The sequence below is a fragment of the Cygnus atratus genome, chromosome 4 (assembly GCF_013377495.2).
Source record: "Cygnus atratus isolate AKBS03 ecotype Queensland, Australia chromosome 4, CAtr_DNAZoo_HiC_assembly, whole genome shotgun sequence".
Lineage (NCBI taxonomy): Eukaryota > Metazoa > Chordata > Aves > Anseriformes > Anatidae > Cygnus > Cygnus atratus.
In genome coordinates, this window is record NC_066365.1 from 31,894,139 (window position 1) to 31,909,449 (window position 15,311).

At 38.6% G+C, this 15,311-nt stretch overlaps 1 protein-coding gene across 1 annotated transcript in view; it reads left to right on the forward strand.

Annotated features, from left to right (window-relative positions):
* The window catches only part of DCHS2 (dachsous cadherin-related 2), a 108,253-nt gene that overhangs the window by 60,911 nt on the left and 32,031 nt on the right, over positions 1 to 15,311 (forward strand). The window contains exons 4-8 of the mRNA XM_035554588.2: positions 4,049 to 4,285; positions 5,247 to 6,266; positions 7,621 to 7,808; positions 8,613 to 8,712; positions 14,792 to 14,949. Coding sequence (XP_035410481.1) covers positions 4,049 to 4,285; positions 5,247 to 6,266; positions 7,621 to 7,808; positions 8,613 to 8,712; positions 14,792 to 14,949 — 1,703 coding nt within the window. The remainder of the gene's footprint in view (positions 1 to 4,048; positions 4,286 to 5,246; positions 6,267 to 7,620; positions 7,809 to 8,612; positions 8,713 to 14,791; positions 14,950 to 15,311) is intronic.

Here is a 15,311-nt window from a genome sequence, read left to right on the forward strand (position 1 = left end):
CATACCTTGTAGTGGCAATTGCCGACATGCAACCAGCATTGCAGCTCTATCTAAAATGTGTATGCAGATCACTATAGGCATTCTCTGGGACATGTTTATGATTTATAAAGGTTCAAATCCACAGTCGGTCACACCCATGAAGATCTATTCAAGAACACAGGATTACAAAGGTGTAAGTGAGGCTGGATGATGACATTTCATCTGGAATTTAATTATATAATTGCTCACCTGTGAGTCAGAATTGATTCCAGCACACACTCCTGCAGAATGAGGAATTACCAAAGGTAAAATCTTCAAGGCAGTGCAGTAATATAAACAATAAATTTTAGAAGTGGGAATTAAATGTTATTAAAGACAGCAGATAAGCCTGTCCATATATATGGGAGGCCAAGCCATAAGGAAGGTACCGCTTCTCAAAGTAGAACCACACTTCTGTCTGTGTGGTCCCACACTGGGAGCTTTGGTCTTAACAAGGCATTCCTCACAGAGGAGCTGTCTAACCACTGCGTTGTTCCCTTTCCATCATTAGCCTTCCTGGAAGCTGTTCTTCATAATGGAAGAATATACTTGTACCATAGCAACCCAATTACCTTTTAAGTTCTCTGAAGCCACAAATTCCAGGCTGCAAATGACTATGGTAATAATAACAATAATAACCCACTGTCTTTTCTTAATCACAGAACGAGAGAGAGAGGAAAATTATGACTCATCTGCAGTCTGTTATTTAGTGGAGGCATACCTGCTGAGTTTTGTACACCGATGTGTGACTTATGCAGCTGGCTCCTGCCTTGTGTATCTTATGGTTTAGTCCTGTGGGCAAAGACAGAAGTCTGTGCAATGTAGTACCAGGAGTTCTCCCCCACCATGCTTCAGGAGATCAAATGCACCTATGTTGGTAGCTCTTTTTGACCCAAGCAGTCATGGCTGTCCATTTTAGCCAGTCTGGGATTTTTACCTAACTAAATAGAAAGTAGAGTCCCAGGTGCTGTTTATTTCTACAGCTTCTTTCCCATTAAACAGTCGTCATAGAGCTTAATGTGTCATGTTCCCTAGCATATGACAGAGCTGTCTGAAACGTCTGTATAGGTTATAATCCATATCACCAGACTCAAAGCTAATCTCTAGTCATACAAATACTGAAAGAAACGGAAAGTATATAATTAAAACTCAAAACAGGTTATAAAATTTCCAACATATTATAGTTTTGAGGCTGGAAGAAACCATCAGGAACACATACTTTTTGCCTGGAGTCTGCCACTTGTCTTAGTTCATCCTTGGTCCTGAAAGAGAGGACTGAGTTGCTGAGATATACTTGCCTCTTCCCTCTCTAGGGCACAGCAAAAGCATGAAGAACAGGAGCAAAAAAACATTTTCTTTCTTGACTGCTTTCTGTAGTAGTCTGAACTGTCATGGATTGTGCTTTAATCTGTGTTTTGTGTATGTCAGCAGAGAAGTAGTTTTGATTCTGAAATATTTCTGTTCCACAAAGTCATCAGAGTTCCAGCACTGAAGCAGTTTTTGTTCTACCTGTTGCTAAGGGATGTTCTGATTCACTATTTATTGCTTTTAGAGTAAGAATCTCAACATGATGCTTTTCTGTAGAAGTTCTCCCACTCTTCACATATATCTTGAATATTCCAACATGATATTTTTGGCCTTTTCAATAGAAAAATATCCAATAGTGAATTGGTCAAGTTTGTAAAATACAGTCCGTTTGAAGGTTTCATTTAATTTGACAGCAACAATGTTTAAAATCCATGCCTATACATTTAACCTCTGGGAAAAGAAGGTTAAAAACCTTTTTTGTTCAAGCCACAGTTACTCAGATTACCTCAGGAAATGCCAGAAGTTTATGTCCCTGGAATACTACTTTGTTAAGCTAACTAATCGTAAAACCCAATCATCAGAAGATCAAAAAAAAAAAAAAGGCCAAAATAAGGTTTATTCGTGGAATTGCATCAGTTACTGGCCTAGGAACTGGATTAGCAATGAATTCTGAATCTATCTAATCTATCTGTATCTTTTGAGTTTTTACTGTAGTTTGTCACACTGGTATAAGTGTCCTTTGTTGTTAGTGGAAAGCATTCTTCCTTGATCATGAAGACCCTTGCATGTCAAGACACAGTTTGTTATTATAATGTCCTGGCAGCATAATTGGAATATATTCTGCATTCCAATTTGAATATTTATAAGGATTTTATGCATTTTCCATTATTTTCCATTATTCTGCTTAAAAGTGCATTGTAGCAAATTAATGTTGTGGCTTCACACTTAATTTTCAGAATATATATTGTAGTTGAATCGTTCACTGATTCTCCTAAGGCAGTTTGAGTTGCATCTAATTTACCCCATTTGACAAATAGGACCACTCAATAACTAGCATGAATGCCAAACATCATCCCTACTAAACCTGTACTGAGAGCCAGGAAGTTACAAAGGTAGCTCAAAGCTTTGAAGTTTGGTTTTACTGAGCTATTAGAGGCTTTGTGATCTCATCAGTTTCTACAAAAAGCAGTGGCACCTTCTTAAAAATATCCATCGATATATAGAAAGTGGTCCCTATTAGGCGAATTGGTTGAATTTCCTACAACCTCCATACTTAGGAGCTCACTGCTATTTTTACATTTAGCGTACACTTAGTAATAACTCATTTATTACTAAGAAGAATTTCCTTGCATTTGGTCACCTCTCATCTTCATTTTCATGTCTAAAACCGTACTTTGCAAATGTCTCTTTGTGTGTTGCGAATTCTGTGACATGCGCACCCCCCCCCCCCCAAAGAGTCTTTGAATACTGAGGGATTTTTGTCCTCCCTTCAGAACAGGTGGAAATGTTTTCCTTCTGCTCAGTGATAGAGAAAATGCTGGACAGCAGACAAACAAAATAATGCTAATGCTCACTAGGGCATAATTATATTTTTTTCATTCCATCTTTTACCTGGCTGAAAGCGCCTGGTCTTTAACTGTGTGCCACAGTTTATTATTTAATTATACAATTCATTGAAGTAATACGATTTATTGAAGTAATAAACATACTGTGATCTGCTATATTGCCCTATAATTTAGTGTGCTGCCCTACGTTTTTAAGTATTTTGCTCACTTCATCTAGACCAGACATTTCAAAGTGCTCTAAGGTTTAATGTCTTACTCAGTGTTTTTGTATCTTCATTTATAAATCCTTAATTTGTTTGCAAAGGACAATCATTAACATGGAACAACAGCAAGTGGTGAACCATTATGAACATCCCATAGAGACCTACATTTCAGATGTAATTGTCACTACTAAGACTGATGTCTTTGCTCAGACAAAGCTTTCTGTGAAGTTTAGACAAGCTTTTACTGCAGAAGAGGGCCCAGGATTGCTGCCTTGTGCATGCTTTCTATCCATACTACCATCTTAGGTAATAATAGTTAGATGCTAATGTAGATGTGGGTTTCTGTAGTAATATACAGAGTAGCTGAAAATCGTGCATAACTATCTGATATTACTAAAGACTTATTTTAGCAGTCAGAGGAGAATGTATTTGGAGACAGCTAGTCTCATTCATCAGAGCTAAAGGATGAAAATGTATTTATTTTGAGGAAAGCACTTCCAAAGTACTGTATTTCTGGACAAAGCATTGCATTTTCTTTTCAAAGAATTACTTATTTCACGTAGTTTAGACAAAACATGATTTGTGGCAGCTTGCAAATTCAACAGACCTTAGAATTTACCTCAGAAAAAGGGTATTTTACCAGAAACTTGTGACCAGACAGCAGGTGATTGCTTCCCAGATAATTCCCACAGAGCCCACTGTTCCTAAGATTGATATTCTGGGGACTCAACTGCCTCCTGTGTGGATGTTTTATTTGGGGACTTAAGATGTTTCTGCAAATCCTGTTTGAAATAAAGTTACTAATTTCTCAAACTCAAAAAAGCTTTTTGTCAACATTGTCTGGTCCTCTCTTAGAGCACAGGTACCTGTTGAAGGCATTTTGACATCCTGCTAGATTTGGCAGAGTGCATCCTTAACTTATTTTATTACTCTTTTATTTCTGTACGGTTTCAGGAATTATTTACCTGATCTCAGCCCTTAGTCACCTGGCACACTCTGCACTCTTCCTGACTGTTTCTGCACGGGATGGAGGCGGTCTTTCTTCTGCCATCAATGCAGCTGTCACAGTACACATCCTTCAGACCACTTTGGCCCCTGCCATATTTGAGAGATCCCGGTATGCTTTTTCTGTCCCCGAAGATGCTCCTGAAGACAGCCTGGTTGGAACTGTAAAGGCCAAAGAGCCCCCAGGTAAGCTGTTAAATCATTAGTCATGGAAAAAAAAATAAAAAGAGCAATGCTCATGAATAGTGAGTATTCAGAAATTTCAAAGAATCTACCGGATGTGTTGCCCCCTACTCCCCCCCCCCCCCCCCATGGTGAAGTCCAGACAAGTGTTTATGGGGCCTTAAAGATATATAGTTTTGTTGGTTTTTTTTAATGCTTTTAGAGGGAAATGGGTTAACCCCTGCCAAGCTCCCATCATAAAATACCCTGTCTTGAGAGCCATATATAATTGTTTTTTATGCAGAGCAGTAGGAGCCATGAGTCCATGTACCAGCTTGGTGATGGATACATGCAAGGTGGTAGAGGCAGAGGTTTCATGTATCTATGATTAGTCAGTTCTTCTCCTTGGAAGGGACAGGATGTTGACCACTGTTCCCAGAGAGGTAGCAGCTGCAGGGCAGCCTTGTCAGAAAGACTTTAGATAGCTTTTGCTTTAGATAGCATCTGATGTACGCCAGTTATAGCAATGGCCATCCATGAACAGTAAGTTCAGTAAAATACTGTTCTTTCAGGGAACTGCTACCTGTTTCATTCCTTGCTGTAGTGAATGCCTGGGTATAGTGGAATTATTCCCTTAAGACTAATTTATAGGGGCTTTTTTCTGTGCTTTAGATCAGAGAAAAACAAGAGGCTATTATGCTATTTTCTCTATAGAGTTTTATCATACCAGTGAGAGGAAAAGCAAACAGTGCACAAATGGGCAAAGTATATACACTCAGATCAAACCTGTGCAGTATTTATTTTACTGAAGGGCTCCAGGGATGGGAACAAAGAAGCATATAGAGCTTAAGAAAGTCAAACATCTGTGTAGCTTACATCTATTCTGCTAATTTTAACAGCATGCCTTCTTCACAGCTGTTCTTACCAACTTTCATGCTCTCACTTTGTTGTTTTTGTTACTTTTGTTTATTATTTCCATTTCTAGATTCTGTAGAAGTGGTTTCTTATAGAATTTCCTCTGGTGACCCACAAGGAAGGTTCTGTATTGACCCCCAGTTTGGTATCATCCGCACCAAGAAAAAGCTTGACCACGAAACCCAATCTGTCGTGATGCTCATGGTTCAGTCACAGTTGGGCAACTCTCCTGTCTACAGCAGTACCCAGGTCAACGTATCTGTGATAGATGTTAATGACAACCCTCCGGTATTTCTTACTAAATCTGATAAAGTAATCATTTCACACACCCAGCCTCCTGGCACTGCTGTCTACATTGCTCACGCAGAAGATAAAGACAGTGGCCTAAATGGGGCAATCAAATACAGTCTTGCAAGCAATCAGTCAAATGCATTTAGCATTGATCCAAGCCTTGGAGTGGTAAATCTCACCAGGACAGTGTTTGAGGATAAACAGCAGGAATATACTCTACGCATAGCAGCTGAAGACCATGGAAGTCCTACTCTGAGTTCTTTGCTGTTATTGACAGTGGTTGTTGAAGAGCAGAAGATGGGCCCGACTTTGGTTTTTCAGAACTTGGTGTATCAAGTAGAAGTCAGTGAAGCTACCCCTCCGGGTGCCCAAATCCTTCAGATTCAAGCCCACTCACTTGATCCACATGGTGTTACCTACAAGCTGACGTATTCCTTAGAGTCTAGCACAGATTCTGTTGCATTTGGAATCAGAGCTGATACTGGCTGGATTTATCTTCGGAAACGTTTGAACTATGAATATGCACAGTTACTAAGTTTTAGAGCCCTGGTCAGCACCTCAGAGGATGAAAACTCCATGCAAAATGCAAGTACATCAGTAATAGTTAATGTCCTGGATGAAAATGATAATTCCCCTGTATTTATGCCTGAGAGCTACTTCTTCAAAATGGAAGAAAATCCGGTCCCCAGGGGTGTGGTTGGCACTGTCACAGCTGTTGACAAAGACTCGGGAAGAAATGGACAACTTTCCTATTTCCTCCTGTCTGATGGAAAGTATTTCAAGATGAATTCCAACACAGGTAGCATTTTTATGATTTGTAATCTGCCTAATATTGCTTTTGGAAAGCAGCCCTCCCTAAGGGAATGGAAATAGTGTAAAGCTTTCAGGAACTGCCGTGAATCTCGGGTTGGTACATGAATATTCTAACTAAAAGCTTCAAAATTTGGGGAGTGAAATAAATCTAATACGTGTTGATGAAGGATAAACTAACCCTTAGGATCTGATTTTTCATGGCTTCATTCTGACCGCTTGGTTATAAGTTCTGACTGTTCCAAATTAAAAGAGGGAGTTTTAAATTATAGCTTCAATAGATTATGAGGAACTTAATTGCCTGTGTTCAAGTAAAGTTGAAAAGTACAGATCAGCCATAAGTAACTATAAGGGTGACTATGATATTTGACGGTTAATGTTTTAAAACATTTGCGAAAGCTTCTGCAAGCTACATCCAGATGGAGTTCATGTTGTACAGACTACCACAAAAACAGATTGGCTGAGAGAAATTCTTCACCACACTGTGTACTCTGCAGTGAATTCCAAATGCCTTGTGTGATAGATACTATATCCACACAGTGTAACGATGCAGAACACAACACTGAAAGCCCAGAGGAGGGGAATCCAGTAAGGAATGCGGGTGCTATAAATAATGCAATTAGGCAAAACATGTAATGAGCAAAAGTCTGACCATTTCCCAAAGATTCTGTTCTCATGGGCAGTGAAGAGGCTCTTGTAGGATTTCTTTCTATAAATCTCAAAATTGTCATTTCAGAGCAGGTTCATTGAGTGCATCTATGGAAATTTAAAGGCAAACAAAGGAATTAACGAAGATCATCTTAATATGTGATTATCTGTGTGAAGGACTTTGGTCATCCACAAATCTTCAGCTATATAGAGTATGGCTGAGCAGATGGGGACAAGATTTGGTCAGATTTATTTACTGGGCTTACCAAAACATGTAGGAGACACAAGGCTTCCTGATTAACTCACAGATGTTGTACTGAGAATTTCCTAACCCAAGGGCATAGTAAATGCCGTTTATCGGTAGTTAAAACCCCGTGCTCATAGATTATCTGTCCTGAAATGTGATGAAGAAAGGGACAGGTGGATTTGTTTGGAAGGTCAGTATGTCGGTTTGAAATGTTTTTGCACCTTTGCTTGGGGCTACCTAGAGTATGGCAAAGAATGTAATGTAGTACTAAAGTACAAGCACACACTTTCACTGACAAAACACTTCTGTGGGTTGGAGCTTGGAAAACTGTGGTTGATAGCAGCAGCAAGGTGTATCAAAAGACATATCATTACTGCATGTCGTAAGAATGGTGCTAACACACAATAATATGTAACTCCCTTTCTCCCTTATTTTCTTTGTCCCTCAGGTGAAATTATAAACTGGGTTGCATTAGATCATGAAAAACAAGCTCACCACCAGTTAACTGTGCTAGTGACTGATCATGGGTCACCACGCCTTAATGCCACAGCAACTGTGTACATTTCGGTGACGGACGTCAACGATAACAAGCCTATCTTCCCTCAGGTTGCACCTGGAAAAGAGCTAAGCGCCAAGGTCTGTAGCAGCACTTGGCCACCCTGTGCTGCGTAGTTCAGGGCTTGTTCTGAGCACCACCCTGTGGCAATAGCTCAAACTGTAAATGGGGTTTCAGTCTGCATCCTGGACAGTCTGCACTTGGCGCAGTGCATGCGGTCAGGCTGCTACCTGGGTGCACTGCAGAGTGAAGCAGTCGGTCACAATGAGACGTTTTCCAGTCTGCCTGGCCAGCACGTTGCCTGCAACGCCTGATCTAACTGAGATTCAGTTAAGGTTAATTAATTGAGACTCATCTACCAGCGAGAAGTTTTTTGATCAATGTGAAATGAATAATTTATCACCCCTGAAGTATTTAAATTGCCTTTTTGCTGTAGAACTGAAGAATCATTAAACAGAAACAGTATAACACCGAAACAGAGACATAGCAGATTCTTAATTTAGACCCTGGTATATTTGGGACTTTCAAAATTTGCAAAATGATTTTCCAGCCTTGTAGACTGCTAGATACAAAGGATGTGTATATAATTTTGTTTATGCATGTAGTAGATTTTTTTTTAATTTCTGACCTCCAAGTCTGTTATATTAATGCATATTTTTGAATTAGCAAAATATGATATATATATATATATATATATATGCAGACAGTAAAAGGGGATTGCTAGAACTGCGTTAACCTTTTTCTGAAATGTTATTTGCGCTGACCATAAACATCACTAAAATGTAAAACATAGCACTAAACTTTTGTGCTAAGGGAATGAATTTGTTTTAAGGCTTACTGTTGCATTTGTGTTTGTAAGTTATTTATAAATTGCTTGATGACAGGTTTTGGAAGGGCAGCCATCAGGAACACTTATCACCTCTATCTTTGCAAAGGACTTTGATTCTGGGAACAACGGTGTCGTACTGTATTCAATAGAATCAGGTAAGAATTTAAAGTGGAATTCATAAGCAAAAGTGCAATGAAATAGAGTTTTCAAAGTGGCATATATACACGCAGGATTTCATGTCTCTCTTGTCTCTATTAGAGTAATGGTGCTTGTGTAAATAGGAAAGAGGACCATTATGTGTCTAATTAAGCATCTCTGGAGGCATGAGGAGCTTCCTTCTTTCCCTTCCTTCCCCACTGCCCTGTTTTCCCAAGGGTTTGGTTGCTTTTGTGGCCAGCCAGAGAGCATTCACCCGGCACTCACAAAGGATTAGGACCATGATCTTGTACAGTACAGTTTAGTGTTTCAGTCAGTTGTTTAACAACAGAAAGGAAAGATGATCTCCCTTTTCCCATGACCAACTGAAAATTTTCCTGCTAGAAGAATGGTTCTTGACAGTCTGAGACAGGGATCAGAAGGATCAGCAGATAATCTGGGCAAACAATGAGGCTTGTGGTTTTTAGTTCATATTGCACCCTTTTATTTGTCTTGTATTAGCTTGACGTAGCATAGCTGCTTAAAAACACTTCTTTTTAGTTTTTCCCTGAACTCAGATGTGTAGCACCCAACTTTATTGGCAGTGGAATCAGTAGCAGAGTAGTCCTAAATGAGAATGTGAGCAGGACTGAGGCATGGATACTGGTAAGAGAGATAGATGTCATCTATTTTTGTCAGGTATCGCTTACTGCATTTTTACACAAGGGAGACTTCCATCTGCAAACAGTGAGGAAAATGTCTCTTCCTCCTGTTTTATTTTGTTATTGGTTCAAAACAGCAAAAGATGCCAAGAACTGAACTTTCTTTTATTTTGTACCTGTTCTATTTTACCAGCTTACTGCAATCAGTGTCTTTTAAGCTTGGTGTATCACTTCGATAATTTTCACATTCAACACACTGTTTCATCAGAGAAAGAAAGCATTTCCAATATTTCTGTCTGCTCAGCAGGTTTTCTCAGGTGTTCTTTCCTCCTTAGGGAGAGTGCAAATGGGTGCTCAGTTAGTTTAAACTCATTATGATTATTTGTCACTGCCGAGTAAAGAACAAAATACCATAAAGCTACTTTACTCCTCAGTCTTTAAGGGAAAGGGAGTCTGAAGCCTCTTCTTGCCAAGGGTGAAATTACTGAAAGATTCCTATGGATTATGTTATACTGTGTCTTTATGTACCCTTTGGACTTCTGTGGGGTAATGGGAGGATTTTAAGATCCAAAATTCACAGGGGCCAGAGAGCTAACTTTGCTCTCATCCACCAAGAGATGCTTAAAGAAATGAGACGTTTAACAACTCTATTGAAAATTTTGCAGTTGAAATGTATTTAGGTAATCGGTCTTCAGTTTTATTGCCATATTTTTATTGCATTAATTTGGATACAAGTGACCACCTCTTCCAAAGGGATTTGGAAGAAAAAAGGAAACTGCAGAATGGGTAGTATCCAACCCTTTGTTTGTTGGGTGATGGTCCAGCAACCATGGGAAGTGTTCTTAAGGGGTCACTGCCTCTCTGCAAATCTCACTGTATCTCTTCCTTCAAACAGCACACCGGATTTTCTTATGGCTTCTCTGTAGAGCCAGCAAGTCCCCTCTGTGAGAAAGAATTCAAAATATAAAAATGACTAGCAACACAAAATACGAATGGTCTTGTAAATGCTGTCTCTAGAAAGGACAAAAGGATAAAAACAGCAGCAAAAATAAACAACAACAAAAAACAATACTAAAATAGCTAAGTCTTGGAACTAGATATCTTTCTGATAAACAAATCCAGAAACAGCTGAGCTTCTCTGATACTAATTTTTGTCATTGTTTTTGGTTGGCTTACAGCCTTGAACATCTGCTCTTTTGTTTCATGGTGAAGTTCTTGCCTGGTTTATATTTAAAATAGTATTTTCTAGTTTGGAGACACTGTTCAGTGCTAAAATTTGAGGAAGAAATATGATTTGATTTAAAGCCATATTTACTAAACACAGTTATCGGGTTAATTGGAGGACTGGAGAAAAAGAAATACCTTAAAGAAATGTAGCAACAGATAACAATAGAAACAATAGATTAAGCTATGCAGGAGGGCTAGTAACAAATGTCAGCAAATTATGCAAGCAAAAATCTGTAAAGTAAAAAATAAAGAAATAAAAATGTTGGGAGGAATCAGCTTTCAGAGTGTGTTTCCTTCAAAATGCGCCTCCCTTTTCCAAGAAAATGAAAACAAATCATCCCTACACATTCACATGTCTGGAAATACATGATCATACCCCTCACTTTTGTAGTATCACTAATTACCTAATTCAGAAGGAAGTAAATCCCAGCTATGTTTGTTATCCCTTATGGTCGCCTTTATGATTGTCAATAGATTATATTATAGCCTTTATACCAGAAACGAGCCTGTATTTATAGTGCATCATAAATGATTGCTTGTGTGCTAAGAGTAGCACTGGCGAAGTAGAGGCTCTTACGATTGCCTTTGGGCCTATTCTGCAAATACATTAAAACTTGACCACTAGAGTGCTGTGAGAAGACTAGTTTGCACTGCTAAGACACAAACTGGCAAGTTTTGAATGTACGTCTGTAGACAAGTGAAAAGCCAATATTTGCGATTCACTCCAGGGTGTTGTGTAAGCATCATGTAGGGAGCATTCCTAGCCTGGTGGAAGGCTACATTTCTGCAGCAGCCCCATGGTGTTGAAACTATGTCAGAGCCATGGCACTGCTTACCTCTTTTCTATTAAGAAAAACAATTTTAATTTTATCTCAAAGGACAATGAGATGGCCAAGGCACCAAGTATTTTAAAGACTATGTAAAATACGTTTCTTTGGGAAATTAGGCAAAAATGTATGTGACTGCATACTGAGGTTGCTATTTTGGGGGAAAAATCTCGTGCTGCTTTCTGTCTGCTTTTTGGGCCATTTTGCCTGAGTGCCAGTCCTCCTGGAAGGCTTGAATGTTCTCCCAAAGTTCACAGCCACACATTGCATTGCAATATTTTTGTCCAAATTTGCGGATTCTGTGGTTGTGTTTGAGAGCACAGATTTGAATAAGTGTCTGGTCTTTGGAGAACTCAAGTGAATGAAAGCCTGGTGGACAGGTCAGGCAATGAAGAGTTAGAAAACCTGAGTGAAACAGCGTATTGGTTTATTGGCAGGTTAGAGTAGAGTTAAAAGCACAAGAAGAAATTGTGGTGGCATTGGAGTCTAGTCGCTGACATATATATTTTTCTGTTCCATGGTTTATCTGCTCTTCTCTATCTCTTTTCTGATCCATTTGTCTCATACTTTTTTTTCTTTATGCATAAAGGGAAGCCCTTAGGATGTATGATAAAAGGAGCAGTTGCCTAATTCAGGTGACTTACAGAGATGAAAGTTGGGCAAATGTTTCTGGAAGCTCAGGGAGCATGAGCTTTTAGAGAAACAACTCTTTGAGCATAAAACTTAAAACGACCTTTTTCATTGCTTTGAGCTCCCAAAAAAATAATGTGGAGTATTTGGAATGTATTTAGAAAGCGAGCAAGCAAGGACTTAGATCCACTTGCTCTCTGTTATCTTGGGCAAAAGTATTTAAAAGTGATCTGTCTGTTCTCTTAGCATGTGTCATCTGTTAAATCAGTGGCAAAACAAGATTGGCTGTTTAAGTAGGCTTTTGAAATTCAGAAATTGAATAAAATGGTTTAGCATCAGAATATAGCGTAAAAGGCTGTTTAAGCTGTTTGTAGATGAAGGGAAATCCATTGCATGGCAAGATTTTTTTTTCTTGATATTTTTATTTAGAATCAAATGGCTCTGCTTTGAAATTGTCCATGAGGAAAATAAAAAATAGACTGATTAAAAATATTAGCAAAATAAAACCAAGACATTTCAGCTTTGAATGTCTTAATAGTGCAGTACCAGGTTAAAAATATGAAAATAAGAAACAATTCCATAATAGAGGTTTTGAAGGGCTCTGGTTATACAGTCACTTTCCAAGGTGAGCAGACTGTCTTGTTACTTAAGTCTCCAGCAAAATGTGCTAAATTGATGGTTTCAAGCAATTTTTGGATTTTAGGAGAATGATAGTCTCTAATGAGTAACACTACGGTAGTTTCTTTTCTGACCAGTTCTTTTATGTTATTCAGAAATGTAAATTCCTTTCTCCTGTGAGACAAGCGTCAGCCCTCCTGAAGCTCTGAATGATGCCTGTTTCAGTTGACCTTAACTATATGCTCTGTTACTTCAAATAGAAAAATGGGTATTGGTGTTTATGGTAGAGATACTGACGATCCTCAGTTACTGCTGGAGCAATGGTGAATCCTTGTAGCTTCTGTCTCAGACTGCAGTTATATGCAGTATTTCTTGTTTACTGGTATTCTTTTTTGGCTCAATTTTGTAACTACGGATCTGTTTTGATAGAAAAAAGGGAATGGTTTTCATGCACTTTTGTTTACTGTTTTGTTTTTCGTGTTAGCTCTCACTATCAATTATTTTAAATGTCAATTTTAGCAAAATGTTGAAAATATTTGCATGCAATTCACATAGTGTTCTTTTTTTCATACCTCCTTTGCTGTTTTTCTTAGCTGGGGTTTTGTGTCATGAAATACTATATTGGACAAAATTGCATATCTGTGTATGTAGATATACTGTTGGGACCTAAAACTGAAAAGTAACCAAAAGCAATTTATGAAAACAGTAATGTGGCAGCATTAATATTTTGAAACTATTGCAATACAGAATGTGAGACTGTATCATTCAATATAATTGTCACTACATATTGCTTCCTTTTGTTGGCAATTTCCTCATTTTGTTCCAGACTGTAAGAGTCAACCCAGAAGGGGCTCGTGGAGCATTAAAAACCTATAGTCAGTCAAAAATAACAGAACAATGTTAGAAAAAATTATTTGTAGATTGTCAAAACTCTGTTTTCTAACTAGCGAGCTCAGTGTTTGTTCAAATTCTACAGGTGCAAGTATTTTGCAGTTAGAGGCAATGTGATTGGGTATATGAATGAACACTTATATGGGCAGCTAACTAATTTTCATGTGCAGATTTGGAGAATATAAACAGCTTCATGCTTGCTTAGGTGCCTATGGAAATACAGTGTTTTTTATGGGTGTTTTCTGTACTACATCTGCATTGAATTTATTTTTACCACAGTTGCTTATTAGAATAGCAGCTGTTACGCTACATGACTTTGTTTAACCCACCAGCACACCTTACTAAAAATTCATGTAGCAAAATTGTTTGTGTACTATTTTAAGAGAGAAGTAGTAAGGACAAATTTGATTTTCTCCGTTTCTGGTAATCTACATCAAATACTAGATATTTTCCAATTTTACTAAAAACTGGAGAGTGATTTCTATTGTGCTCCCTCAAAGTGGAGGAGAAATTGCAAAGATCTATTTACTCTTCTGTGGTAGATTTTTTTCTTTGAAACTGAAATAAATGTTACATGATACAACTACTGGTAGTAATTTTAATTAGAACTTGCCAGTTATTAGCGTGAGGCCAGTTCTTGGTGATGGATGAAAATGTAATTTCCAATATTCACATTGCTTTGGAAGAAATCAGTGTAAGACGCTAGTCACCCCCAGATGTCTCCCTGTTCAGAGCAGAGGCAGGGCAGGCTGCATCACCGTGATTGCTTTGTTTTAGGGGTAGCGGGGTCTCTTTGACTCGTAGTCCACCGAGGATGTGAGCCAGCTGTGTATTCAGCACCACCTAACTGACGCTTCATGCCACTTCAGAGAAAAAGACTTTCTCTGGCCCTGCTTCTCAACTTAGGTTGGAAACAGGAGTGGTAGTCCTGGGGTGTCTGCTGCACTCCTGATGCACACACCATTAATGTGAGCAACATCAGTACAAAAGTGAGCAGTTGCTTTTGTATTCCACGGTGTTTCTCTCTCTGAATTTTTAAATTTAGAGTAAGCAGGTTATAATTATTACTTATTCAATGAGGTGAACCAAATAAGCCCGTGAAATTCAAATGGCTGCAGCAGTTCCATTTCCTTTGTGCCCTGCTCCTTCTTACTCGTTAATTAAATTACCATGTTCAGTGCCATGGAGGCATTTGGCAAGCTGAAGAGATCTGTAATAACAGATACCCATTTTTTCCCCTATAGAAGAGGGTGCAGGATGCTTCCAGATTGATACTGTCACTGGGGAGCTGAGAACGACCCGGTCTCTGTCATATACTGCGAGATCAAACTACAGGATGACAGTCACTGCCAGGGATCAGGGGATGCCTTCCCTTCAAGGACACACTGCTGTTTCCATCCAGGTACTTGTTTGTATTGTGCCAGTAGAAAAACTATGCTGCATACTTCGTTCCTTTTAAATAATAACAAAATAAAAAATAAAAAAGCAGTTTGGGAAGAATCTAGGGAAATAAATCAAAGAAAGGAAAAATCTGGAAATAAGCATATTGTTTCAATTTTCCTTAGTCTAACTGCTTTTCTGTTGAGTGAGGAAATCAGAGGCCAAATTCATTTTGATTTGTTTTGAAGACACAATATTACGGGTTGTCCTGCAAATAGATGATGTTTGTGCTTTAGTAGGAGGTCTTTATGAACACTGGAAAAGAGAAGGAAAATATCCAGGTAGGCAGAATGAAAAGCAGATTTCAGGAGGGATTGGAAGTGG